The sequence below is a fragment of the Fusarium poae genome, chromosome 2 (assembly GCF_019609905.1).
Source record: "Fusarium poae strain DAOMC 252244 chromosome 2, whole genome shotgun sequence".
In the NCBI taxonomy this organism is placed as follows: domain Eukaryota; kingdom Fungi; phylum Ascomycota; class Sordariomycetes; order Hypocreales; family Nectriaceae; genus Fusarium; species Fusarium poae.
Genome location: NC_058400.1, coordinates 224,238 through 249,361, shown reverse-complemented (window position 1 = coordinate 249,361; position 25,124 = coordinate 224,238). Strand labels below are relative to the sequence as shown.

The 25,124-nt window shown below is 47.3% G+C and overlaps 8 protein-coding genes across 8 annotated transcripts; 5 read left to right on the top strand and 3 right to left on the bottom strand.

The window, feature by feature from the left end:
• Positions 1-526: 526 nt before the first annotated feature.
• FPOAC1_004002 (uncharacterized protein) lies at positions 527-4,033 on the top strand (the record flags this gene model as incomplete). Its single annotated transcript, XM_044848557.1, has 1 exon — positions 527-4,033. The coding sequence occupies one exon, from the start codon at positions 527-529 to the stop codon at positions 4,031-4,033; it is 3,507 nt and encodes a 1,168-aa protein (XP_044707267.1).
• Positions 4,034-4,407: 374 nt separating this feature from the next.
• Positions 4,408-5,048, bottom strand: FPOAC1_004001 (uncharacterized protein; the record flags this gene model as incomplete). The annotated part of the gene is made up of 3 exons (XM_044848556.1): positions 4,408-4,562; positions 4,612-4,812; positions 4,862-5,048. 3 exons carry the CDS (start codon positions 5,046-5,048, stop codon positions 4,408-4,410), a joined length of 543 nt encoding a protein of 180 aa, XP_044707266.1.
• A 561-nt stretch (positions 5,049-5,609) lies between these two features.
• On the top strand, positions 5,610-7,041 carry FPOAC1_004000 (uncharacterized protein; the record flags this gene model as incomplete). Its single annotated transcript, XM_044848555.1, has 7 exons — positions 5,610-5,628; positions 5,680-5,757; positions 5,815-5,938; positions 5,988-6,225; positions 6,272-6,420; positions 6,478-6,645; positions 6,693-7,041. The coding sequence occupies 7 exons, from the start codon at positions 5,610-5,612 to the stop codon at positions 7,039-7,041; spliced, it is 1,125 nt and encodes a 374-aa protein (XP_044707265.1).
• A 2,779-nt stretch (positions 7,042-9,820) lies between these two features.
• FPOAC1_003999 (uncharacterized protein) lies at positions 9,821-11,286 on the top strand (the record flags this gene model as incomplete). Its single annotated transcript, XM_044848554.1, has 2 exons — positions 9,821-10,181; positions 10,241-11,286. The coding sequence occupies 2 exons, from the start codon at positions 9,821-9,823 to the stop codon at positions 11,284-11,286; spliced, it is 1,407 nt and encodes a 468-aa protein (XP_044707264.1).
• Positions 11,287-12,224: 938 nt separating this feature from the next.
• On the bottom strand, positions 12,225-12,964 carry FPOAC1_003998 (uncharacterized protein; the record flags this gene model as incomplete). Its single annotated transcript, XM_044848553.1, has 2 exons — positions 12,225-12,511; positions 12,556-12,964. 2 exons carry the CDS (start codon positions 12,962-12,964, stop codon positions 12,225-12,227), a joined length of 696 nt encoding a protein of 231 aa, XP_044707263.1.
• A 3,299-nt stretch (positions 12,965-16,263) lies between these two features.
• On the top strand, positions 16,264-16,560 carry FPOAC1_003997 (uncharacterized protein; the record flags this gene model as incomplete). Its single annotated transcript, XM_044848552.1, has 2 exons — positions 16,264-16,291; positions 16,346-16,560. The coding sequence occupies 2 exons, from the start codon at positions 16,264-16,266 to the stop codon at positions 16,558-16,560; spliced, it is 243 nt and encodes an 80-aa protein (XP_044707262.1).
• A 1,490-nt stretch (positions 16,561-18,050) lies between these two features.
• On the top strand, positions 18,051-20,364 carry FPOAC1_003996 (uncharacterized protein; the record flags this gene model as incomplete). The annotated part of the gene is made up of 4 exons (XM_044848551.1): positions 18,051-18,220; positions 18,276-18,304; positions 18,358-18,459; positions 18,719-20,364. The coding sequence occupies 4 exons, from the start codon at positions 18,051-18,053 to the stop codon at positions 20,362-20,364; spliced, it is 1,947 nt and encodes a 648-aa protein (XP_044707261.1).
• Positions 20,365-23,143: 2,779 nt separating this feature from the next.
• FPOAC1_003995 (uncharacterized protein) lies at positions 23,144-24,623 on the bottom strand (the record flags this gene model as incomplete). The annotated part of the gene is made up of 4 exons (XM_044848550.1): positions 23,144-23,151; positions 23,210-24,232; positions 24,303-24,445; positions 24,583-24,623. The coding sequence occupies 4 exons, from the start codon at positions 24,621-24,623 to the stop codon at positions 23,144-23,146; spliced, it is 1,215 nt and encodes a 404-aa protein (XP_044707260.1).
• Between the last annotated feature and the right edge of the window lie 501 nt (positions 24,624-25,124).

The following is a 25,124-nucleotide window of genomic DNA, read 5'->3' as shown; positions in this document are numbered from 1 at the left end:
TGAACAGCCTAACAGAATCACCACATGTTATTACCAGCACACCCGGATTTCCGCAGTTCATGATAGGCCATGCGGGAGGCCGGCCAAAAAAGGTTCATTTGCGGTAGGGTAACCCATAAGGTCTTTGACACATCTCGCGGTAAACGTGGTCTTTGTTGATAGGTTGAGCCGAAGCCCCTTCGCATTATGAGGTAGCTGACGTGGCCACGTATTAACGTTGCCAAGATAACATAACGCCGCGCGTACATCAAAGTTCCACATGTCAATGACTTCCAGGAGCATGCATTTGACTGATAAGAGAAAGCATGAGAATGGGAACAAAGTGATTTGATTGGTTAGTTGACGATCGCGACATTGTCTTCGATAAACCTAAGATTCCGACACTCCTATTACACTCAACATCGGGGCAGATAAGAAGCGGTAACAGCTCTGTAGGTACACAATCCAGCTTAATCCGATCATCATCCATACGCAATCATACTTTATCATCTCTACCGGCACAAAAGTGTGCTCCTATCAAGCTGGCATGGCCACTCTCGACACCCTGAAGCAAACCCTTAGGCAGACAGCGAGGGCGACAGCATCGTGCGTAACGCAGCCGTTGTCCCACGTGCAGTACAGCGCCGGTTTCGACGTCTTGATGCAGGGCTCGGGATGGATGACATACCAGAACTTCATTATCCCTCAACTCTCTTCGCTTCTAGACCGTTTATTAAACTCGCGGGTTCATATCTCGGTGCTAGAAATTGGACCCGGCCCAAAGAGCGTTTTTGGATACTTGCCCTACCACGTTAGGCGCAAAGTCAGGAGATATGTTGCATTCGAGCCTAACGACTTGTTTGCCATAAGACTAGATGATTGGTTTCATCCCACCTCAGGAACAGAGCCTCCTCTGCCATGTCTGGAACGCCGCCCCGATATTCATCAGATGCCATTCGCACCAGACAAGGACAACAAAAACACAAGGAGCGGTACCAGCATTGGGACAAGTGATGGTGGGAAGTTTGATGTCGTCTTATTCTGCCATAGCATGTACGGCATGAAACCTAAACGCAGATTTATCGAACAAGCACTGAAATTACTTGACGAACACCCAAAACCTGGAATAGTGGTGGCATTCCATCGCGATGGAGACCTGAACCTTGGCGGCTTGGTGTGTCATCACACAGCGTCTTTCCCTACCGGGATCGTTCGGGTAGCAACCGACGACGAGACATTGGACCGATTTACTTCTTTCATCGCGGGCTTTGCCTTCCGAGATGCGAAAATGGACAAAGCTATTCGGAGCGAATGGCGTGAGCTGTGCCGCGCACTGGGTCGTCGTGAAAAAGCACACCCCGACCATCTCTTGTTCAGTTCGCCCAACGTCGTGGCAACTTTTACTAAACATGCAATTGCCTTGCCGGACTTGATGGCGCAGATGCCGTTGGTGAATAATGGCAGGAGAATTAAAAACCAGGAGGCCCGCCTCCACCGTCCCGCATCGATTGTTAGGCCGACACAAGTTCAGCACATCCAGCAGTGCGTGAAATGGGCCCTTGAACAAAACGTTGGTCTTACTGTCATAGGCGGAAGCCATAGCGGCCAGTGTCTTTGGCCTAACGTCGTCGCCATTGACATGAGTGCTTTTGATCAAGTACACACGGTCACAGCTGAGAGGGAGGGAGGAGAACCCAATTTCGATTCTACTTCCCTGGTTGTCGCGGAGGCTGGCTGCAATACTGGAGACATCATCCGCAAGACTATGGCAGTAGGCTTGACAGTACCTCTGGGAGCTCGCCCAAGTGTAGGCTCGGGGTTATGGCTGCAGGGAGGCATTGGACACTTGGCCAGGTTGCATGGGCTTGCGTGCGACGCCCTCGTGGGTGCCATAATGGTCAGCGTTGCCTCCGGCCAGGTACTATACGTCGGTCGCGTACCAAGCAAATATCGACCGGCCGGTGCTGTGCAGTCAGAAGCAGAGAGTGATACGTTATGGGCTTTGAAAGGCGCGGGGACTAACTTTGGTATTGTTGTCAGCGTTGTCTTTGAAACTCATGCTGCCCGGACGTATTCCGTCCGAAACTGGAGTATCCCGCTGAAAGGCAATCATGAAGCGCGACTCAAGCTCCACGACTTTGATCGATGTAGCAGAACTCTCACTCGACACTGTTCCGCGGATGCGTATTTGTATTCGAATAACGATCAGATACATCTTGGTGTGACGTTGATCGAATCTGCTACGACTAAAGTTCTTTCCCAGTCACATACGCTTATAGGCACAGCATTGGGGCCGGAAGATAATCTCGAGACCGTTGATGGCGTCGGCCTATTCGAAACTGAGATGTACATATCCGGTATGCACGGTGGACACGGTGGGGGCAAGACGTCCTCATTCAAGCGGTGTTTATTTTTAAAACAAATCGGGTCCGTGGACATCGCCAGTGTCTTAGTAGCGGCCATAGAGACTCGTCCGTCTCCACTCTGTTATATTCATCTGCTTCAAGGAGGTGGGGCACTCAGCGATGTGGCCGATGATGCTACCGCTTTTGGCTGTCGAGACTGGGATTTTGCCTGCGTGATAACTGCTGTCTGGCCTTATGACCAAGGCGAAACTGAAGTTGCTCTGGGTGCCGTGCAATGGGTGTATAATGTCGCCAGCGACTTATTGCCCTTGAGCAGCGGAGCTTACGGTGCTGACCTCGGGCCAGATCCCAGAGACACGGCGTTGGCGGCCAAGGCTTTCGGGCCAAACGGACCGCGCCTGGCCCGGCTCAAGCAGAACTTGGACCCGCGCAACGTGCTGGCTTACGCATGTCCTCTCCCGAAACCGCCGATGAAACAGAAACTCATTATTCTTGTTACGGGAGAAAGCGGCGTTGGTAAAGACTACTGCGCTGATATTTGGATCTCCGTGTTTACTAGATGTGCCCACAAGCGCTGCAAGGCACGCAAGGCCAGCATCAGCGATGCCACCAAGCGAGAATACGCAACAGCTACCGGCGCAGACTTGGATGCTCTGTTAGGGGATCGCGCTTACAAGGAACAACACAGACCAGCATTGACGGCATTCTTCAAGGAACAAATGCGCCAACAACCTCGGCTGCCCGAGAAGCACTTCCTGAATGTGGTGTCCGACGCCGCAGATATGGATGTACTGGTAATCACTGGGATGAGAGATGAGGCGCCGACTGCAACCTTGTCGCATTTAGTTCCAAACAGCAGATTGCTTGACATTCGTGTCACAGCTAGTAAAAAGACGCGACAAGCGCGCCGGAAATGCCAAGTCAATGATAATGATCGACACAACCATGATTGCAAGAATTACAATTGTGGCAGCAATGGCAGTAATTGTAAGTCGAATTCGTCAACATTGGACTACTGCCACAGTCTCGTCTTTGACAATGAAGCAACGGGGGACGAGGTGGCCAGAAGGTTTGCAGATAAGTATCTGCTTCCCCTCCTCCACAAGGACCTAGAGCGACTGGCTAGTATGGTGGTCCCTGTGCCTGACTTCCCACGCCCAGGAATCGAGTTCCGACATGTGCTCAACATCGCCCAACGGCAGGGCGGGTTGGCTTTGTGCACTTCTCAGCTACGAACTCAGTTCAAAGGTGACTGGGGCAAAGTCGGTGCAGTGGCCTGTTGCGAAGCGGGAGGCTTCGTGTATGCATCGGCGTTGGCCCAGCAAGTCGACGTCCCCTTGGCGCTAATCCGCGAAGCTGGCAAGCTTCCCCCACCCACTGTTTCTGTTAAAAAGCCTTCGTCACATATCTCGGGCTCAAAATCTAATGATTTAGGAGGGAAGAGAATTGAGATGAGTCAAGATCTGATTCCTAGGGGCGCATCAGTGGTGGTAATAGACGACGTACTTGCCACAGGGAAGACGCTTTGTGCAGTGCTTCAACTTTTAGCTGAAGCAGGCATCAATAATGAGAATATCAGCATCATGGTTGTAGCTGAATTTCCGATTCACTGCGGCCGGGAACTATTGTATCATCGTGGCTTTGGTGGTATCAGTATTCAAAGTCTTTTAGTTTTTGATGGGGTCTAGCTGGCGAAAGAAACCCGGGATCTCAAGAGTGCAGACCTTCTTCTCTTATTGGATGTCTTCACCAACGGTACTTGATAGAGTAGTAACTAGTACCGGTAGTAGTAGGAGGTGAGAGACTGAATTTGAGTGATTCAAATTCCGTCTATCGACTGCCTCTGCGACCAAGAATAGTGCTTAAAATACCCAGCCCATGGGTACTTATAGGTACTTATGGGTAAAAGATTTAACCTATGGGTATTTTTTAAATAGTAATAATTATTTAAAATTACCCACGGGTAAAGACTTATTAATTAAAATTACTTATGGGTAAAATATATTAGAAAAGTAATAAGGTGATTTTGAATTACTAATTGCTACTTCTGTAGGCTATAGAATTAGATATTGCCAACTGCAGTATGAGCGCCTTTGCCTTGGCGGCCAAGGAGATTAGTAGCATCAGATGGGAAAAGCTTCAAAATCTCATAGAGCATGTAGAAGTCCTTGGGCATAATAGTAACCCGTTTGGCGTGAGAGGCCAAAAGTGCAGAAGCTAGTAAAGCGATTAGTACAAGTGATTACCACAAATTCGAATATCATACCAGTAAGAACAGTAGTAAGGTAACCTTCTGCAGCAGTTTGAAGAGCATAAACGGCCTCAGCTTGAATTCGCAGGTGTTCGCCGGGGCGAGACTCGTTGTCCATGATTTCTTTGAGTAGGCGGATAAAAGGTGCACGCGGAATACATCGGATATCTGCAACAGCATCTTTCATTGCCTTCTTGACTGCACGTCTCCAAAGAGCTATACAATATAAGATTAACACAATAGATTATCACATTAGAAGACTTACTGTTTTGCGTGTAGCGACGCTTTGGCTTTGGTACAGCTGGAGCTGCTGCACCACTGGGAACTGTCTTGCCGGCAGTAGTCTTCTTGCCTGTAGTCTTCTTCCCGGCAGTAGTCTTTCTGGCCGTAGTCTTGGCCGTAGTCTTGCGAGGGGCTTTTCGGGCTTTACCACCCGATTTGCCTTTAGCCATTGTGACTATAAATAGATTAGCTCAAATAGCTACCACAATAGAAATAAAAGTAATACTAACTGAAAGGCTAAGTGGAATGAACTAGAGAAAAAAAGGAAAGAAAAAACTAGCTAGATGTTGTTAGAAAAGACTAGCTAGATGTTGTTAGAAAGAAGAAATTCGTAGAAGGGTTAAAATTCCTTACAATTTACATAGTTATACAAAGGGATATTGGAGTTGCGTGGTGTTCAGGATTAAGGTTATAGAGGCTCAAAATCGAGGCTGTGAATCATAGTCAATTTGGGCCAATGAAATCGCTTAAATTTCAAAAATCTAACCAAAAATGGCTAGCTGTGGGGCCCACTAGCGTGAAAACGGTCCCCCGCCACAAAGGCTTAAAATCCATTCTCTTTGTTTACTCTTTGTTCCTTTTTCACACTAAAAATATCCCCCTTTCACCATTTCACAAAGAAAAGCTACATTTTCTAGCAAGCTTCTTTTTCCTTTTTCTTTCTTTCAGCTACTTATTTTCTTTCTTTCTTTCTTTCTTTCTAATCAGCAAACCTGTTACCACCAAGCAATATGACCGGTAACCCACGCGGTAAAGTCTATGTATTCATTTGTGGTAACTACTTGTGCTAATCTAGCCTAGGCCGGCGTCCAGGTGGCCCTTCTACAAAGCGCAAAGCTGATGAAGAGCTCTCTTCAAACCCAAACACAAAGAAAGCTCGTGAACGACAAGAAGGTCTTTCAGAGGACCGCCGCGCATACTAAAATGCGAAGAAAGCCTACAAGCAGCAGTGGTCCCGCATCAAGGCTAAGCTCCAGAAGTCAACCGAGTGGCTTCAAGCAGATGAGAAGACTCAGGCTGCCTTAGAGGCTAATGCAAAGTCAACACATGACGCAAACTAGTAAGATCTTGAAGCTTTGTGGTAATTATTTGTGCTAATTTGTACTTAGTGTTGCACTTGGTCGACATCCTGACCATATGTCTCTTGCTCAAAGTGCTATCACTATGCCTCGTGGCGCTGGTGAGATTCCTGACGATGATGGGAATCCTCTTTGGGTTGAAATTCGAAAGCTTTCTACACAGGACATTTTGCAGCTCGAAATCATCGATCAACACCTTAATGTCGAAGAACCAGCCACTATTTTTGCCCAAAAGAGTGCAAAGGAAATGATCTGTCAGCAAATTGAGGTATATTTTTTTTAACTTTTACAGTAATTTCGCTAATAAGGATCAGCATGACCGCAAGATATCACTTCAGACTGTACAGCAATCAATGGATTCCACCTTGAAGCAGCTTTTTTATAAATGCCGAATTATGGAGCATTTTCCCGACCGATCAGCTGCAGCAGTGAAGATTGAAAAATCAGCTTGGCTAGAATTGAGGTTTGCTCTTATGTGGTAATCTATTGTGCTAGTCTAGTATACTGACCTTATATATAGTGATGAGACTGAGCCTTTTCCAAAACTCAATGGAAATGTCTTCACTCGTGCTGAGATTTTTATTTGGTTTGTAATTAGCAGTAAAGTACCTTCTGCTACTGCTACAATTACTCCTCTTCGACCTTTTTACAACAGCACGAAGATCAAATTTCCTCTTGCTCGTCGCCGGTAAGACTTATTAAACTAGTTACTAGAATTGTACTAATCTATTGTAGTAACCTCAAAGGATTCCAAGCACGCCGTGAGTTTCCAAGCCTTCCTTGGTGGAACTCCCGTCGACGTTCCTATATCAATTGGGAGCCCAGCAATGTCTCAATGATCCGTGCTATTCGAGGCTGGCAGCTTGGCGCTATGAAGTCTAAGACTTGGCAATGTCTTCCAGGGCCTGCTTGGCTTTGGGATAAAGACTCTCTTCGGCAAATTGATGCATTTGAGAAATCGATTTCTCTTCCTAAGAGAACTCTAGAGGATTTCTTTCGAATTCTAATGGGCAAGTTTACACTTGCTGAGCTGGAGGATGGTTCTGCGCCTTGGGATGGAATTGCTTATCTGAATATTTTGTAATGGGTAGTAATAAATTAGGAAGCTACTTTACTATTACTACTAAAAGGGGTTCTAGGTAGAGATATAATAGCTGATTGTGGTAGCCTATTGTGGTAATCAAATTAAATTGCCATATTTCTATGTTTAGTTATTTGTTCTTGTTCAATTTTCCCAAGACCCCATTCCACGGCAAATTGATTGTACTAAATGCATATCTGCTGGTAAAAGTGTTGCCCTCTTTGCATGAACTGTACAAAGATTAGAATCTAAAAATATTAGTTAGTCTTAATTAATAGTATACGGTATTTTTAAAAAACGTACTTTCAAAAAGCATTACAATAAAACTTTCTGTAATTTCGCGTAATGCTTCAATAGCAGAAGACTGAAATTGGAGGCCAGTATGGCATGATAATCCAATCTCACGTACTATTCGAAGAAATGGCAGTCGAGGAATTAAAAGATCAGTTGTTCGCTGAAGTGTTACGATCTGAGCGGCTACGTCACGTGTACCCCACACTCACTTCCCACTACCCCACAATTTCCCCATCACCATATCCAATCAATAAAGGACCGACACTTGCAGGACCGACGGCGCTCCAGGACCGCGTCGCTCCAGGACCGACGACGACCTCAAACATCGTCGCTCCCACCACAACACCAGTAGTATATATACATTCGCTTAGCACTAGATAGTACGATGGCCTACCAGCTATCAACAAAACTTCTTTACCTGAATACGCCTGACCCGCTCTATTCACTATTAAGAGACGTGACACTTCGCAACGCTCAGTGACAACGCCCTACGACTCTGCCAACATAAACCAGTACGGACTAGTTTATCCCTTGGGAACCTTCACCCGTCACAATGAGGTCAAGACGTGTGAACGCGTTTACGCGCCTGGAGTTATTACGGCTGGTTCGGAGCTAAGGTCATGCCGCTCTATCAGTTCCCATATTATAATATGTTAGTAATGAAATATTGGTCGAAATGCCTTTGTTAGCTACCTACGCCTCTGGGCTTCTTTGCTAACGCTATCGAGCGGTTCTATATTGAACAAAGCTTTCTACGGTCATCCTTCCTTGTTTTGCATCTCCACGACTTCCTTATGAACATCTTCAACTAGCTCTGTCCTTTCAATCAAGTGGAGCATGGTATCCGTTATGAGACCAGAGGTTGTATGAATAGCCACGACTGACAGCGAAAGCTGTGCGGCAACCGGATCATACGGCTTCCTATGGCTCTCTTCAGCAGACCACTGTATCTTACTACAGCTCCTTGCCTCAGCTTAAGATTTTTAGGAAACCGTTATGTAACAGACAGCTCTAGACAGTTGAAAGACAAAGGCAAAGAAGGACCGGAGTAAGGCAGAGTAAGAAAACTGAATCTAATCTGGGAAAACTAGTTATTCTTCAAGCTTGATTTCTTTTCATCCTTCCAAGCTCATTTAGATGATTGTGTGAAACTCTGAAGATTCTCCTCTTCTTCTATTGAACGAACTGCCTATCGATAAGTCCCTCCAAGAATCAACTACCAGAAACACAAAACTAATTATAACCCGATACTTTATCTACTTCCCTCTTCTTTCTTTTTTGGCCTTGGTGACACTCGTCCATATGACGTTTCAAATTATCCTGTCTTGTGTATACCTTGTCGCATTCAGGGCATGCTCCGCCTATAGGATGGTAATTGGTTTGCTCAGCCCACGACCTATGGTTATTCCATACATGGCGCCTTATCTGCTTTTCCTCACTAGCGTCTCCCCAAGAACAGTCACACTTGGGGCATGTCCTGTGTTGTGCCATATGCTGGCTGAAAACAAAGAATGCTATCGATCAGCATGTGTCCAATAATGCCAAGAAAGAACCTCGTTCGAGATGATGGTAAAGAATGGCCACTTACTCGTGTTCTTCTTTGTCGGCAGCTTTATGTTTGCAATCTTTCCAATTACAAGCGAGTCGCGGTTTTCTTTCTACTAGGTGTGTCGACTTGTCGGAGAAATCCTGTGTATCGATTGGAGGGGGGTTCGCCGGCCCAGACTGATCTGCGGAATTGTTGGATTGCAGGACTATTGCATCGCTGGAGGGCTCAAACACCGTTTGCATCGTAGTTTCAGCAGTGACTGTGGGTCGCTGGTGGTTCGATTGCAAATCACCAATTGCTCATGCGTCATGGGATGGTGCAAGCAGCTGAAGCCGTTGATGCTGTGGCGTCGCAGCCTGCATCAACAGACTTGGATCAATCGCGCCGTGGTCCTGATCAGGGGTTGCATTTGCGTAGTCAGGTAGAGGAACGCTTGCATGGAGTGCCACAGAGTCTAAGCATTGTGGTTCTTTGTATTGCCCTTGATCCTGTGTTGGTGCATCGTCTCCGCTCAAGGGCGGATTTTGGGCACCATATCGAAATGGGTGATCAGCATGGAAAGACATGCCTTTCGCAAGTTTTGACTTGGGAATGGAAAGTCACCAAGAACTAGGAGTATCTGTCCTCGATATAGCGATAATCAAAAACCCTCCATTTGCAACTGTTAATGTTGGAGGACGGCCATCAGGACAGATGTTGATGTGAGCGGGGAACCTTATATGAACAGAAGTCCTAACAATACAAAGCTACATGCTGGAGGCTGGGCACGTAGACCCCTGCAACATCCATGATGACATAAGTGGCTTCCGGTCTCCTCAATGATGCCCCGTAATTGTCCCCGGCCTCCAACATGATTCTTGTACCTAGCTTGTAGAGGGGCTCGGGGTACCCATCTGCAACCATATCGTTGTACAAGACCAAGCTTCACTGTCAATTAACATGAATGTAATGTCACAAAACGGTGCCATAACTGGCGAGACCCATAAGCGCTTTGTTAAAGTAGCAACCCTGCTGTCTCTAATTGACCCGGTCCGAGGTGAACCGACAGTACATAGCCTCGACGTGCACCCCCATGAAAATGCGCGAAAAATAGAAAGTCTTCAAAAGAAATTCCTGGACTCATTCGCTCTAATCTGTTCAACGTCTGCCAAAAGCGGCGAGACAGCTTCAGCTGTGTGTATGGAACAAGGGCATCCTACAGGAACCGTCTTGCGACTTGCTCGCAACCTTGGTGTACCTCAACAACTACTTCAGCGTCTAAATGATGTATTGGATGACCTTGCTGCTGCTTCTTCTACAGGTATGTAACAAAGCTCGCCATCTAAACATCTACAGAATTACTGACACGCAATGGCACAGAACTGCCAATTCAGCAAAAAGAACATCAACTCCTACTCAAGATTGTTGATCTTACACGTCTGAGAATTGACAGCATCTTGCAAAGACTTCGTGATCCAAAAACTCAACAGTGCACTAAGAAAGTGGTCGACAACCTGAGAAAGGACACTGTCTTCTCCGACGACCCCGAAAAGGCCGGCTTCGCGACCTGGATGGAACGTCTTCCGGTTCTGATGTCTCTTGAACCCAACGCTGAATCTGCTGTGTTGATTCCTCACATTAAGTGGGCATCACGGGCGAAATGGGTCTACTCTGAGCATCTTGAGGCATTATTTTGCCCAGGTGAAGAAGAATTACCGGACTGGGTCTTTCACATATACAAGCTTGGTCGATACTTTGCAGCAGCAAAAGCGATGATCAAATTAGCAATCAAGCAGCCGTTCCTTTTTACGTCAATTCACATCGAAGTGATTAATGCCCCAGATCAAGAACGTTTCACCTTGGGAAACGATTTAGCGGCATTGAAGACAGTACTTCAGAAGCTCACCGATATAGACCACGATAAGCTCATGTCTCAACTAGGCCAAATCTGGCTCACCGGGGACCCTGAGCTGCGGTTCCGTCAGGCCTGCCGTTTGACATTAACAGTACATGCTGAGATGCAGATACTCAGTTTTTATGACCACCATCCTGAGCTAACGCCCCGACTTGCTTTCATGGGAACGAGTAAGAAGACTTGCTTCTTGTGTCATCGATTTATGTCCCGCCACCCACTGCAAATGAGCGCCTCAGCAAGTCACCAGAAGCTGTATCCGTCGTGGATGCCTGCTCCGTGCTTCATATCTGATGTGCGCAAACGCCATAAAACGTTGCTTTGGGAGCTCAGCAGACATTTGGAGGATACTACTGCTCGTGATCTTGGAACAAGGTTGGGGATTCGTCGCCGGAAGAATCTGGATTCAACAGCAGGTCCATCGCTTACAACGTCTGGAAGTATTGCTTCAGATTGGTGGACTAGTGGATTGGCGCATCCTAACAATATACTGGACCTGAATCCTTCTGTTTAATGCTCATCCGCTCAGATGCAAACCTCACCGATCGGTCTAGTTATAAGCTAAGACCTTCGTACGTATAGAGTTTCCGTAGGCTAGGATATTTCTGGCTTTCAGCTCAGCTATCAGCGCGTCGAAATCTCAGCTGAAGCTGTGACTGATTTAGCATAAGCCCTATAAGTTCTTATGAGTTATTGATCCTAAGGCAATCTGTTCCATGAAAGACATTTAGAGAGGCAATTTGGAATACATCTATTGAAGGAACGTGGCAAATATTTCACTACTTATGAATTTAAAGACATAAGGTTTACAAGACTAGATATCTTACACAGACACCAAACTGGCTCCTATGGATGTGTACCAAAGGCTTTGTAGTAGGTTGTCTTATGTTATATAGTGGATAGTTTATTAAGTTAGGCGTTTCTTAAATCAGAAAGCATCTGATTATTTTAGTAGCAACTAAGCATAATTACCCTTTAATGCTTATTGTTTGCAAAATATCTTATAAAGTGTTTTCAATAAATTATTAAGTAAAGTGCGATAGAGTACTCTATTCTAAGATATTACGTGACAAGTGTCATTTATATATCTCTTTTATATTTAAAATCATAATAAGGCCAGATTTTCCATATATTGTTGTACCTACTTATCTTTTTCACTAGCTTCAGCCTTAGTTTAAAGCGAGCGACTATCCTGAAGCCATATCCTGAGCCCACTTAGGGGCCACCTATATCTAAGGTGAAGACTTTAGCTTCCAAGAGATCGATTACAGGCTCTAGGTGAGCCTGTAAGCGACAGCAGTGAAACGTAAGTCGTTTGGGAGTTTTGTTTAGTTGTTCGTCGTCTGCCACTTCAAACAGGCCCCTGTCTTTCTTTTTCCGGCGTGATGATGAAAGGGGGTCTTTCTGCAACACCCAAACATCCTCTTTAGACCCTTGAAAGGAAGAATCAAGTTAATCAAATGAATAATGAGAAATAGCCTCTGATGGGAGATGGAGAGAAGGTGAGTCAAAGTGTCTCACCGCTTCAAGTGCTGAGGACAGACTCTGGTTGCGGAAAGGCCTTGCGGGGCGAGGTGAGTGCAAATTCGTGGTCTTCATTTCTTGAGTCAATGCTCCAAGCATCATAAGCCTGCATGTGAGGACACGACAAGAGCGGTCCGAGCATAAATTGTCCAACACGGCGTTCAACTGTGCGATCAGATCTTCGAGAAGATCTTGTCTCTTTTGCTCAATTTTATCTACTCTGGTAAGTATCATACTTACGAAATGACAATGAACATACCGAGAATATCTGGACGCATAGGAAGTCCTAATATATCTATAGGCCCGGTACTGCGCATAACTGCCACTCTTGTCGCCTGCTTAAACTTCTCATCCAGACCAAACACCGATGCAACGAAGATCCGTTGTACCAGCTCGTCACACATTTGACTGGGAACTGACTCAGGTAACCGATTAATCCATACCTTGACAAAGAATGATAGAGCGTCATGGCATTGAAGGTCGTCCACAACTTCAGCTATTGAGACTATCATCTGAAGCGTGACCTCATCTGGCAAATCTTGAGCTTGCGCGTGGATGACCTTCATGACAATCCTGATAGCTTCAGGTTCAAACAAAGGCCCAATTTTCCAGTGGTAAAGGCCATCAACTTCCGTTTTTCGAGTCTCACGATAGTCTCTTTGGAACATCGCTCTGGCAGGTCGTGATGCTACTGTAAGGTGTTTCTTGGACACCTTTAACCTGACTTCGGATACCGATTCGTCTCCTAAATCAGTAGGAAAACCAGTCAGTTCTATACCAATCAGGCTGGCGATCCATTCCACGTCCACCGTCCACGTATCCACGGCGTGGAAATGGATGGTCCGTGCATCCATTTCCATCCATTCAATGGAGCTGGCCGTTACATAATCCATCCATCCACGCCAGGGTTCCGTGGAATGGATAGGTGGAAATGGAAGCAGGGGGATAGACTGGTAGGGGGTTCCCTAGCCTAGTCCCTAAAATACCCTGTAATTCAGGGTAGACCAACTTGGCCATGGTCGGTAGAGATCTCAAGTACCTATATACCAGGCATTTTCACATACAAATTAAGGTATTTTTAAACAGAACATAACAGCTATTGGGTCGTGGACATTTCACATTTCGCGTCATGGTGCCGCGTTCGAGCATCTCCATGCAACTGCATTCTGTACCGCGTAGAATGGCTGAGAGCCCAATTATCAGCTCTATGGTGCTCGAGCCGCCAGACCAAGAGGATAAGAAGAACTCGTGGGACCTCTTCCCTTGGAAAGACTTCCCTGGCTACACGCAATCCCAACGCTGTGCGTCTACATCGTCGTGGATATGGCAATTCGGCTACGATATCGAGAAGAGCGATGACGATACAAAGCGGCGATGGGTTTGCAAGGTCTGTGTTGACAGTCGCAGGCCAAACCCTCATTCGGCGGCCTCGAGCGGTACGCAGAACGCGGAGATTCATCTCTGGAATGACCACAAGGTCTGTGACCCTTCCGGAAGACGGAAGCCGCCTAGCAAAGCAAAGGAGAAGACACCATCGAGGAATATCGCCGAGATGATGAAGTTGAATACCCGTGACGCGCGAGAGCAGCAGATCGCAAACCAGATCATTGGCCGTTTTGATCGGCTAGACTTCCAGCGTTTGGTAGTCTCGTGGATCATCAACAGCAACTCTTCTTTCCGACAAAGTGAAGATCCATACCTCCGCGCCGCTTTCGAATATCTTAATCCACTCGTGAAGACAACCGAAGCGCATATTACCCACAATACCGTCCGCAGGCGTATTCTTCAGGTGTACGAGGAAAACAAGGCTGAGATCAAGCGAGTATTAGCGACAGCTCCAGGCTTACTTCATATTGCGTTCGATGGTTGGAGGTCGAATAATCGCCACGCTTTGTATGGAATCTGCTGCTACTTTCTCAATACCCTTGGCCAGCCAGGAAAGCTTGTGCTTGGCCTTCCTGAACTTGTCGATCGCCATTCTGGTGACAATATCGCCACCCACGTGGTCGAGGTCCATCGAAGCTACGGCATAACCCACAAGGTAGGATATTTCACACTCGATAACGCCAGCAATAACGACACTGCGATGGAAGAAATTGGGAAGGCGCTCGGTTTCGAGGGTAAAACTCGGCGATTGCGCTGCTTTGGCCATATCCTCAATCTCGCCGTTAAAGCACTTCTTTTTGGCCATAATTCCGAGGCCTTCGAGGACGATATCCAAGGAACGAGGCCCTTGACGCGAAGTCCCACGAGCTATGGAGACGGAAAGGACCAGTTGGGAAACTTCATAACCTCATCTTCTGGATCCACCGCTCGGACTCGCTTACCAATCTCCTCCGGTCTCTTCAGCTTACCGTGTACAGCAAGTCTGACGATCCGGTGGTTCGAGCGAAAAAACCTCTTGATGTTATCATTGATGTGGTTACCCGTTGGCTTTCCACTCTTTATATGATTCGGCGTGCCCTTCTCCTAAAGGACTTCCTCGAGGACCTTTGGTATGAGCAGAAGAGCGAGTGGGAGGGGTTGGTATTGAGGGGAAAGAAGTCAAGCAACGAGATGCCGCTCTGCCTCAGGGACGAGAACAAACTCGAGGAGAAGGACTGGGCTATTATCTCCTTATTTAACGAGGTCCTTCAACACTTCGAGCACGTCTTGATTACTCTCGAAGGCGACGGTCAGCAGCGCAAGCGGAAGGAAGGATACATTGGGGCATATGGGTGCCCGTGGGATACCCTGCTTGGCTATGAATATCTTCTTGGCAAAATGGAGGTATATAAGGCTGCTGCCCATCGATATCCCGATCCCGAGCACTTCAAGGTTAACATTAACCTCTGTTGGAAAAAGCTTGACAAGTACTACTCGCGGCTTGACGAGACGCCAGTTTATTATGCCGCCATTGCACTTCATCCAGCGTATCGTTGGGGATATTTCGAGGACGTGTGGGCAGACCGTCTAGACTGGATCCAAACTGCAAAGTCCCTTGTAGAATAACTATACCGGTCTCACTACGAGCCGCGAATTATCTCTCGAGGTCGAGAACGCGGCGAGCCGGTCACGAAGAAACGGCGCATATATCGGAATCCCTTTGACGAGTATCGTGAAGAATCTCGTCAGGCGCCGACTCTATTACAACCACCTTCATCGATGACTACCTTGTTACAAGCCGAGGACGCGGCTAGCAGTTCTACACATGCTGTTGGCGACGAATACAGCGATTGTTTCCGTGACGTCCACAAGTCCGACCAGAATATCCTAGATCCTATTAGCTATTGGTATGAGAGACGGGAAGAGTATCCACGTCTGTCACAGATGGCTCTCGATGTGCTCTCTGTCCTTCCTATGTCTGCCGATGTTGAGAGACTCTTCTCAACGTGTGGTCGAATGGTTCGTGACGATCGTGCCAGGCTGGACGCTAGTACGATCGGGATGACACAGACGGTGAGGTCATGGCATTGCGGAGGCTATATTAAGAGCACTGAGAAGCTTCTTGAGGATTTAAAGGTGCCAGGGACTGATGTGTTAGCTGAAATGAGCTTTGCGGAGGCCCGGGAGGCAACAGGTGGGAGGATCACGTGTACTGTCCCTTTATAGCGTCCACGCATTTCCATTTCCACGTCCATCCATTCCACAGGCCCACTCTTAGCGTCCATTTCCATCCATTCCATCTACGGTGGGCCTGCATGGACGCCCATCCATTCTACAAGAGGCTGCGTGGATGGAAATGGAATGGACCGCCAGCCTGTGCTAGGGAGACCTAGACCGCCTGGCACACAAGGAAGAGCGCAGTGGAGTTCCAGATGGCACGCATTAAGTCATGTGGGTTCATTTCTATCCGAGGAGACATAAAAACGAAGCGACGCAGAAGAGTAAATACAAAAAGTACACAATATCGTACCCATACAGTTCAGAACCTGTCCCAGACCCTGGACATAGCCAGGATCCTTTGCAAGCTAACAAATCTATCAATATGCCAGAGAGTATCCATAATCCCAAAAGTTTGTAACATCCCCTGTCGCCAACTCTTCGTGCTGCCACTAAGACTTCTTGAGACACGACAGATCCGGGTACTGAGGCCAAGAAGACGGCCAAGATATATTTCAGTTATTTGTATGATGAAGTTCAGAGACTAAAAGATGAAGAAGATCGAGATCGGTGGATTCAGGAGCTGGCGGAACGAAATGATTTTCTGGAGAATGAAATACAACGAATGGCAGAAGAGATCAAGCGATTGAGCCCCAAGAAAGAAAAGGAGGTCGACAAATAGAAGTAATTATTGTTGTTTATGGCTTTGGTTATAGAATATATTCTACAGTCTTGTAATACTGTATCTCTGTAGGCTCAGGGGCTATTCCGTTCGCTTCGATGAATTATGAATACTTGACGTTGATCTAGAGCTCCCAGTCCCTCGTCTCCAATTCCTGGCTACACATGCGTACGAACCCTTTTACCCGAGGACATATTCGAAACAAGTGTTTTCCATGAAGTAAAGAAGTCTCCAAGTTCTGGCGAGGGGCTTATCAGTTGCAAGAAGAATGCTTGTATAGCATCAATCGTCAAAGTACGGACGGATAACACCCGCTTTTGTTTCTTTTTTTTTCTTGATATCGCTCCCGAATCGAGCTCCAAAGCTGGATAGAAATAAGGACCTCGGATTTGGTGTAGGGACCATGGTTATCTTTGAGATGTACTCCCGACGTAGCAAGTTTCTCGAGTCAAGAACACTACCTAGCCCACAAGAGTCGACCAATTTTACAGCCCTTTTTTACATCGAAGGACTAGTGACTAGGGTTCAAATCCACGACACTCCACGACACATTTGTGAATATGGCATGGATAGGGGCCCCATAGGGACACGGGTAGCCGTGGCTCCAAAATTTTCACGGGTACCCGGCGCCCGCTACAGAGGCGCCCGGACGCGCAAATCATGTCAGCATTCAACCGAGGCAACAACACAACGGCAGAGATCAGGGGCTGCCTCCATGGCTCAAGCAGCATTCCCTAATGATGTGCTCCCGTCAGAGGGCACATACGACTCTCGGGAGGCTCTTCTTCTAACCATAAACTCTTGGGCGAAGCCTAGAGGCTATGCATTCGCGACGGGAAAATCTTTCAAAACTCCAAACGGCCGAGTGAAAGTTGTATTTGCGTGTGATCGGAACAAGCCTCCGCCACGTGCATCTGTCGGACGAACACGTCGCACATGTAGCCGAGGAACTGGTTGCAAGTTCTCAGTACTTGCCAAACAATCTCTAGTGGGAAATTCATAGGTCTTGAGTCACCAACCGAGCCAGAGGCTGTTGGAAGTACCAAGGTTACCCCTCACATCATGATCAAAGTTTAATAATACATAGAAGGTTCGAGAACTCAAGGATAACTCAAGTATGAAAGAACTTGATGATTCTCGAATAGAAGAACAATAATTAACAATTGAATTTTTACACACAAGTGCACCCGGCATGACTGCGCATCATAACAACAGCCGATTGACGTCTCCTTTTATTCTGCGTTGCGCTAACTCCATGTCGGCGCTAGCTAACCCCAAGTTCAATTGCCTCTTAATAGTTCCTAGGGTCAACTGGTCTGTACTTGTAGCATAGCATCATCGACCTAAGGGCTTCGATCCACATAGCAGACTAAGATGAGTGCTCCACCCCGCTCTGTGAATAAAACGTGTGGTGAGACGCCAGTCCCTGGTGGCTACATCTTTTCCTCTATCACCTGTATTCAATCTATCTTTTTGTGTGTGAGAGTAAGATGAGCCAAGATCTGGATGGCCTATCCTCAAATTTCAGGAACATCGTGGAGCGAGATGAGCCAGACGAGAGCACTTTGTTGAATGATGCGACTGCAAGTTTCGAGATAGAAACAGATACTGAGCGCGAGGGAGAATGGCCTCAACCCTCCATCTTTGTCACCCTGCATCGGTATTGATCCTTGACATTGACCTAATGCAACGTGCTGACGGGATGCTTGTTGTAGGATAAGGAAATTGGTACTGGCAAGCATAGGTGCATCCCTGCGCTCTGTCCTCCAATATATCTCCTCTAACCTTATTTGCTAGACGACCCCTATTCCCTGGAACAGCTGAAGAGTCCGCGAGTCAATCATCTCATTGTCCGTCCATTGGTAGATCGCCTGTACGACGAGAACAACTACTCCATTGGTGCGCCATACCCTTTTCGAAGACCAAGGATGGGAGCAACTCAATTCAATTCAACATAAGTCAACCCACATCAATATTTTGTCGAGAAGCCAATATAATATGTGTATTTTATCTCGCCCCCTGGCCTAATCTCCATATCATATTGGCTCCTCGACAAAATGTTGATGTGGGTTGACTTGTGTTGAATTGAATTGAGTTGCTCCCATCCTGTTGAAGACGATCGCTGGGACGTATCGCACTGCATGCTGACAACAATTAGTCTATTGTCTCCTCGCAAACCGAGTACAGTTCCTACGCGAACAGTCCAGTGTCATCGGCCAGAGCACCAGCATAGCCCGCGCAACATTATGCGAGCTGTTGGCCATCAAGATCCTGCGCAACTTTCACGACGATAATCCATGTCTAGACGGTCTCCTCTTACTTTCCAAGATCCTGGTTCAAGGGTTTGACCCCTTCCATGGTGCTCCGCCTGAAGTCGAACAGTACGGGCGCTATCCGCAATGGCCGATTCAGAAGCGTGGCGGCCATGAGAGGAAGCTGACTGCTCTCGAACTCGCCATCATATCCGAGAGCAAGACCTTTGCCAGTTCTTCAGGGTGTAGACGTGTTATAGATGCAGTGTACCGTGGAAAAATTGTCTACACGCCTCTCTCGTTCGTTGATATTCTCCCCAACCATTATGAGTATCTTCCAGTGTCTCTGTACGAACCGCGCAAGGCGCCGCTGCTTGACCATCATCGTCTCACCGTTCCGCGCACCCGGTACATAATCGAGCTAGTGCACTACATCATACTCACTTTTCTCTATGTTTGCACGATGCGGTATCGAGATCCCGAAAACCTGACTGGCAATGAGGTAGTCTTCATTCTATACTCTGCTGGCTGGGTTCTTCACGAACTCGCTGCCATCATTGAACACGGATGGATGATACATTCGCAGACTTTATGGTCATTCTTAGACCTTTCATACACTGCCATCTTCATGACTTACATCACAGTTCGGGCCTATGAGCTGGATGTAAGCAGCGTGCAGAATGGCTTGGCACATAATATACTGTGTCTCGCAGCCCCAATCCTTCTGGCCAGACTGGCCTTCAACATTCTACCAGACCATATTGTCTTTATTTCGCTCCACGCCATGATGAAGGAGTTTTTGATCCTCACATTTCTCGCCATATGGTGTTTCACTGGGTTCCTGTTGGCACTGCAGTGGCTTTCTCCAGGAGATGGCTCGATTCCAAACGACTTCACCATCATCAAATGGCTGCTGTGGATCTGGTTCGGACTGGATGGAACAGGAATTAAGGAATCTGTTCAGTTTCACGTCATTTTAGGACCGGCACTGACAATTACCTTTGCCTTTCTCGGCAATACTTTATTTCTCACGATTCTTGTCTCGCTCCTCACCAACCGTTTCAGTACCATAGTCACATCTGAGGATGTTGAGATCCAGTTTCGAAAAACCGTCCTCACATTTGAGGGCGTGAAAAGCGACGCTATATTTACGTACCCGCCACCGTTCAATCTCTTTGCTCTTCTGATACTGCTTCCTATCAAACAATTCCTGTCGCCACTCGAGTTCTACTCGATTCACGTCTTTCTCGTACGACTTGTCAATGCGCCTCTATTGTTTTGCGTCGGTTTCTATGAACGCCGACGCCTATGGACCTTTGGACCCGATGCAGCCAAAGTGTCGAGAATGTGGAAGTTCACAGGCTTCTCACCGCACGGCGACATACAGGCTGTATTTGAAGTCGAAGCCCCGGCCGAAGTTCTGCGAGAGGCTAATGAATTGGATGGGCTGAGCGAAATGGGTTTTTCTGATGGTGATGCCGTGTCAAGGCTCTCTCGAGAAAGGGAAATTAGAGCACCGGTTGTATTTAACCTAAGTAATGCAGGGACATAGTCTCCAGGTCAAGCTCCCGTAGTTTGATCCCTCTACATAGATGCCGCATTGCAGGGTTCAAATCCACGACACTCCACGACACATTTGTGAATATGGCGTGGATATGGGCGGCCAATACATGGGCACCTAGGTACCCAAATAAAATAGCGCACCAGGTGGGAGCCAATAGGTTCACGGGTACCCGTGATTCTATTCATTTCACGGGTCCCGTAAAAATGACCAAGCACAGTGCGCCAAGTCCTGATTTCAACCTACGAGTCGATGAAAACACACTGTCTTGCTTTTTAACGCCGTCGCGTCAGGACGCGAAGGCTGGGCCACAGTGCGCTCACCGAAGAACGACATTCAGCGGTGATCCTCAAACAATGGGAACGATCTTATTGAGGCTCAGGTACTTAAAGAAGTAGGGAGCGACCCCATGAGAAATGGAAGGAGGGGCGTCAAAGAGATCTGGAAAAGGATAGAGGAAGACAGCGAGACTCAGCAGGCTCGTCATTCTGCCGAAGGGCAGAGTGAGGGATGTATTGTAGTACAATTGTAACATGCATTCGGCTTTAATCAGTGTTGCGAATAATATGGCAATAAAGTAGTATATTGCAATACATACCATATAATATGCCTTTTCTGGTATTGTGATAATATGATATGAAGTCTACGATATTGTGACAATATAATATGAGGATGTCCATATTGGCAATATATTATCTATATTGGGCTGTTAATTCTTGGGTGAATTAGCCCCGTGAAAGCTGCAGAACTCGGCCTTACCCTATATAAGAAGCAGGGATAGCTGGCATTTTATTGGCCATCGTTCACTTCCACGCACTTCTTTGTTGACAATTAGACCTAACACGCGATCACGCATGAAAGAAACGCGTGAGGGAGTGCAGACCATGTTGGGTTGGGCCATCTTCGCCTCTGCTCCCCCCATTTCTTTTTTTTTTTTTTTTTTTTGTTTTTTTTTGAAAATCACTCGTCGAACTCAACTTTACAAATCTAACTGCCATGCCTCAACAACGCCTCTCTTTTGCGCAATGGTCACAACGAAGAGGGTCGTCAATTTCTGGCGACCTTCTGGAGTTTTCCAGCCAGCAATCGGATGATCTGGACGTAAGCCAAAAGTCCAAGTGCCTGTCATCTCAACCTCGCACCGTCTCCACAACCTCCTCTACCAAGCCCAGAACATCATGGGTCTTCTCTCATATGCCAGACGAGGAGGTAGAGACGAGATACTACAATCAGCGGACCGGAAAGGAGGAGTGGCGCTGTAAACATTGCGACAAAACCTATGCCTCTTCAGGGGGTACTGCAGCTCCTGCAAAACATCTCATGGACCCTCCTCCTGACGGTCACGGCCTGCCAAAAGGAGCCCCGCGAAAAGCGAAAGTTACAACTATACGAACTATTATCGAACAAGCTCGTGTTGCGGCAGAAGAAAATCCCCGAAAACGCCGTCGACTCAACGATCAATCCGGAGACTCGATCGAACCTGACCAGCTCGAGGCATTATACGTGAGGTTTATCACGGCCTGCTCGATAACGTCCTCTTGGCTATGGATTTCGTTTTGGCACAATTCGAAGCAGGGAAGGAGGCATATATTGACGATCCGATAATGGCGCCCATGTATAACTCTGGCTGGGCCAAGTTGGACAAGTACTACCGGCTCACTGATGAATCGCCTGCCTACGTTGCCGCTATCGTGCTCCACCCTTCGCATAAACGGCACTACATACAGGAGAGCTGGAAAAGGAGTGGGTTGAGTCGTCAAAGAAGTTGATGGAGACGCTGTGGAATGACTATAAACCCGTGGAATCACCTCTTCCTCTCTGCGAGGTCCCATCGACGACCACGAACGAGTTCTTGAACTGGAGGAACAAGCACGTGCAGCCGTCGCTCGTCACGGATGAATATGAACGATATTGCAACTCTGAACGGGTTTACGGGTTCACAAGCGCCCTTGCATGGTGGCTAGAGGAGACACAGCAGAAAAACTACCCAAACTTGAGTAAAATGGCGGTGGACATACTGTCAATTCCCGCAATGTCTGCGGAGCCGGAGCGGCTCTTCTCCGGGGCCAAGATAACCATTACAGATCGTCGAAATCGGCTTGGTAGTGATGTAGTTGAAGCTCTGGAGTGCCTGAAGTCATGGTTTGGGATACGAGAGCTTCAAGGTGATGTACTTTAGCTGCCGCAGTAGAATAACCCAGATCACGTGCAATATATGGGATGTATTGTCATACTGGCAATATATTGGGTTCTTGGCAATACAATACAATATAGGCCAATGTCATATGGCCTAATACAATATGCACCACTTGGCAATACAATAATATTGCGAGGCTTCCATATTGCCAATATACGTATTGTTTATATTATTCGCAACACTGGCTTTAATTGTCTAATTCCACTTGTTGTGGCGTGCAGGAAGGGGGTAGACGCACTGTGCTTAGTCATTTTTACGGGACCCCGCCTGACAGAACCTTCACGTAGCTCCTCGAGCTACGTCTTGTCAATAGAGCCTGACCTGCCTGCAGTGCCTATCCATAGCAATAGATCCCGTTCCGCCTGAAGCGTTCCCCGCGAGACCAGCCTGTGACATCACGTAACCCCAAGCTGACGCTAGCTAACCCCAAGTGTGGGGTTGGGGTTATTTTTAACCAATTAGCTACTCGATCGAACCTCAGACGATCCAGCCTAAAAGTTTAAGCGAAAATCTCCATTTTGGTGGCCGATTTATGATGAATCGCCTGTGAATAGTACCTAGGTGCTATATCACCTAGCCGTCTATGAAGGTGACGACAGCAAGCACTCTTCCAGAGCAGTGTCCAGGGCTCATGGTGACTGTACGGGTCATTTTGCGATGGTGCCTGGCCATCATGATGATGCTGTCTGCTAACATGGTCACGCATCCCCACATCGAGCCAGCAGGAGTGCAAATCAAGTTGTTCCGGGTCAAGGCCAGCCAGGATAGCATCTCGGAACAAAATCAGGATCTCTTGAAGGTTCGGTTGTGCAAATACGTTCTTCAGGTCGTGGGCTTGGAAAAGTAGGCGGGGGTTCTGATAATAAGCGATTGTCTTTCCCCGCCTCGTTTGTATCCTGTGTAGGTTCGCCTTCTGCACGATTGACGACCAGAACCGCGACAGACATTCGGCGGGGACACTATAAGCCAGGCGGAAGGTCCGGCTCTCATCATCGGCAGCCCAGCGACCAGCTCCCGGCCTCTCCTGGTAGGCGCGCGACTTTGCGTAAACAAGGTCATATGAGCTGGGAATCTCCTGCTGGATATGGTCTGGTAATGACTCGTGGGCCGCCGGTATGATGATATCGTCATACAAATCTCTGAACCGGTCTAGCGAAAGACTATTCGTAGAAGCCGGTGCAGATGAGTGACTTCCATTAGGGAAAAACACGAAGACACTGAAGCGGACATTACCGGTGGAGAACGACCCGATCGATGCATGCCGTGTATGTGCCAGATCTAGAACGTGGGGTTGAATGACCTGGTTGGTGGAGATGTTGCTCTTATGTGGCGGGAAGAACGACAAGCGGAACTGGTTGGGAGACCGGATGGCTGAAAGGCTTTTGGCCCCAAACCAGATGCTATCAACGTCCCACTGGCGCGTGATAGTCACGGATTTCGGTGAAAGGGAAGCTTGTGTCTTGCGGAAGGAAAGTGGCTCTTGTGGTCGATCGGAGAGGAAACTGTCCCAGCGGGAGAAGGAGGCGCGATGCCCATCATGTGTCTGGGCACCAAGTCCGGCGAAGACAGATGGCAATGGAGGAAGAGATCGCTGAATATATTCGGTTCTTTCTTGGAGCGTATGAGTGTGTCCGGGCTCGGCAACCTCGCATGAACGTGGACCTACACAGGGTTGTATGTCAGTACAGCTGTGCTTATAAAAGTGGGCTAATAAGCAAGGTCAATTGATTACAGTTACACTCGCATTCACGGGCAAAGAATGACCGGAATACTTTGTCGTACACGCCGCTCTGTGCGCGTAGGAAGTCCGCGCCACCTGCCGTCTCTTGCTCGTATATTGATCGGAGAAAACCATCGAGAACCGGGTCGCCGGAGCTAGTGGACGTTACGTCTGATGATGATGACGTGAATAAGCCTCTTGTATCTGACGCGTGTGAAGAGGGACTTGCTAGCTCGAAAACTGGATGATTATCTTGATGGAATAGACTGGGTGACGACGGTATTGGAGTTACCGGTTGGGTCGCGTAATATTCCTCAGCTGAGGAGACTTCATTGTGACCATCCGAGGGAGAATTGTGGTCATGATACTCGTCATGCTCTCGAATGGGCGATGATGATGATGATGATGATGATGGTCTAGAGAAGAGATATAGAATAACTGATTACCTTAGGGTAGGTCAAAATAACAGAAGACTTCAACATAGACATAAATGTCATTATTTACTTTAAGTCAGGTTCTTTTAAGGTTAGTCATCAAGTAGTACATCAAGGTAATTCTTCAAGTTGTATCTATATTCTTCTGACGTTAGTAAGAGGATCCTCTTTACTTGGTTGCGATGAGCAAGCTTGCCGTTGATCTTGACAATCTCGTCCACCAAAGGACATCATGCAGGGTATAGCAAGCCAGAGCATTTTCTTATTCGTTCATGAGGACATGACAGGGTTCTTTCCATTTTAAAATGCATCGTATTGGCTACCTCCTAGGCTCGACAAGGTTCTTTTCATTTTATAATTCCTCTCATTCGCCCATTTCTAGCGCCACTTATCAGGGATT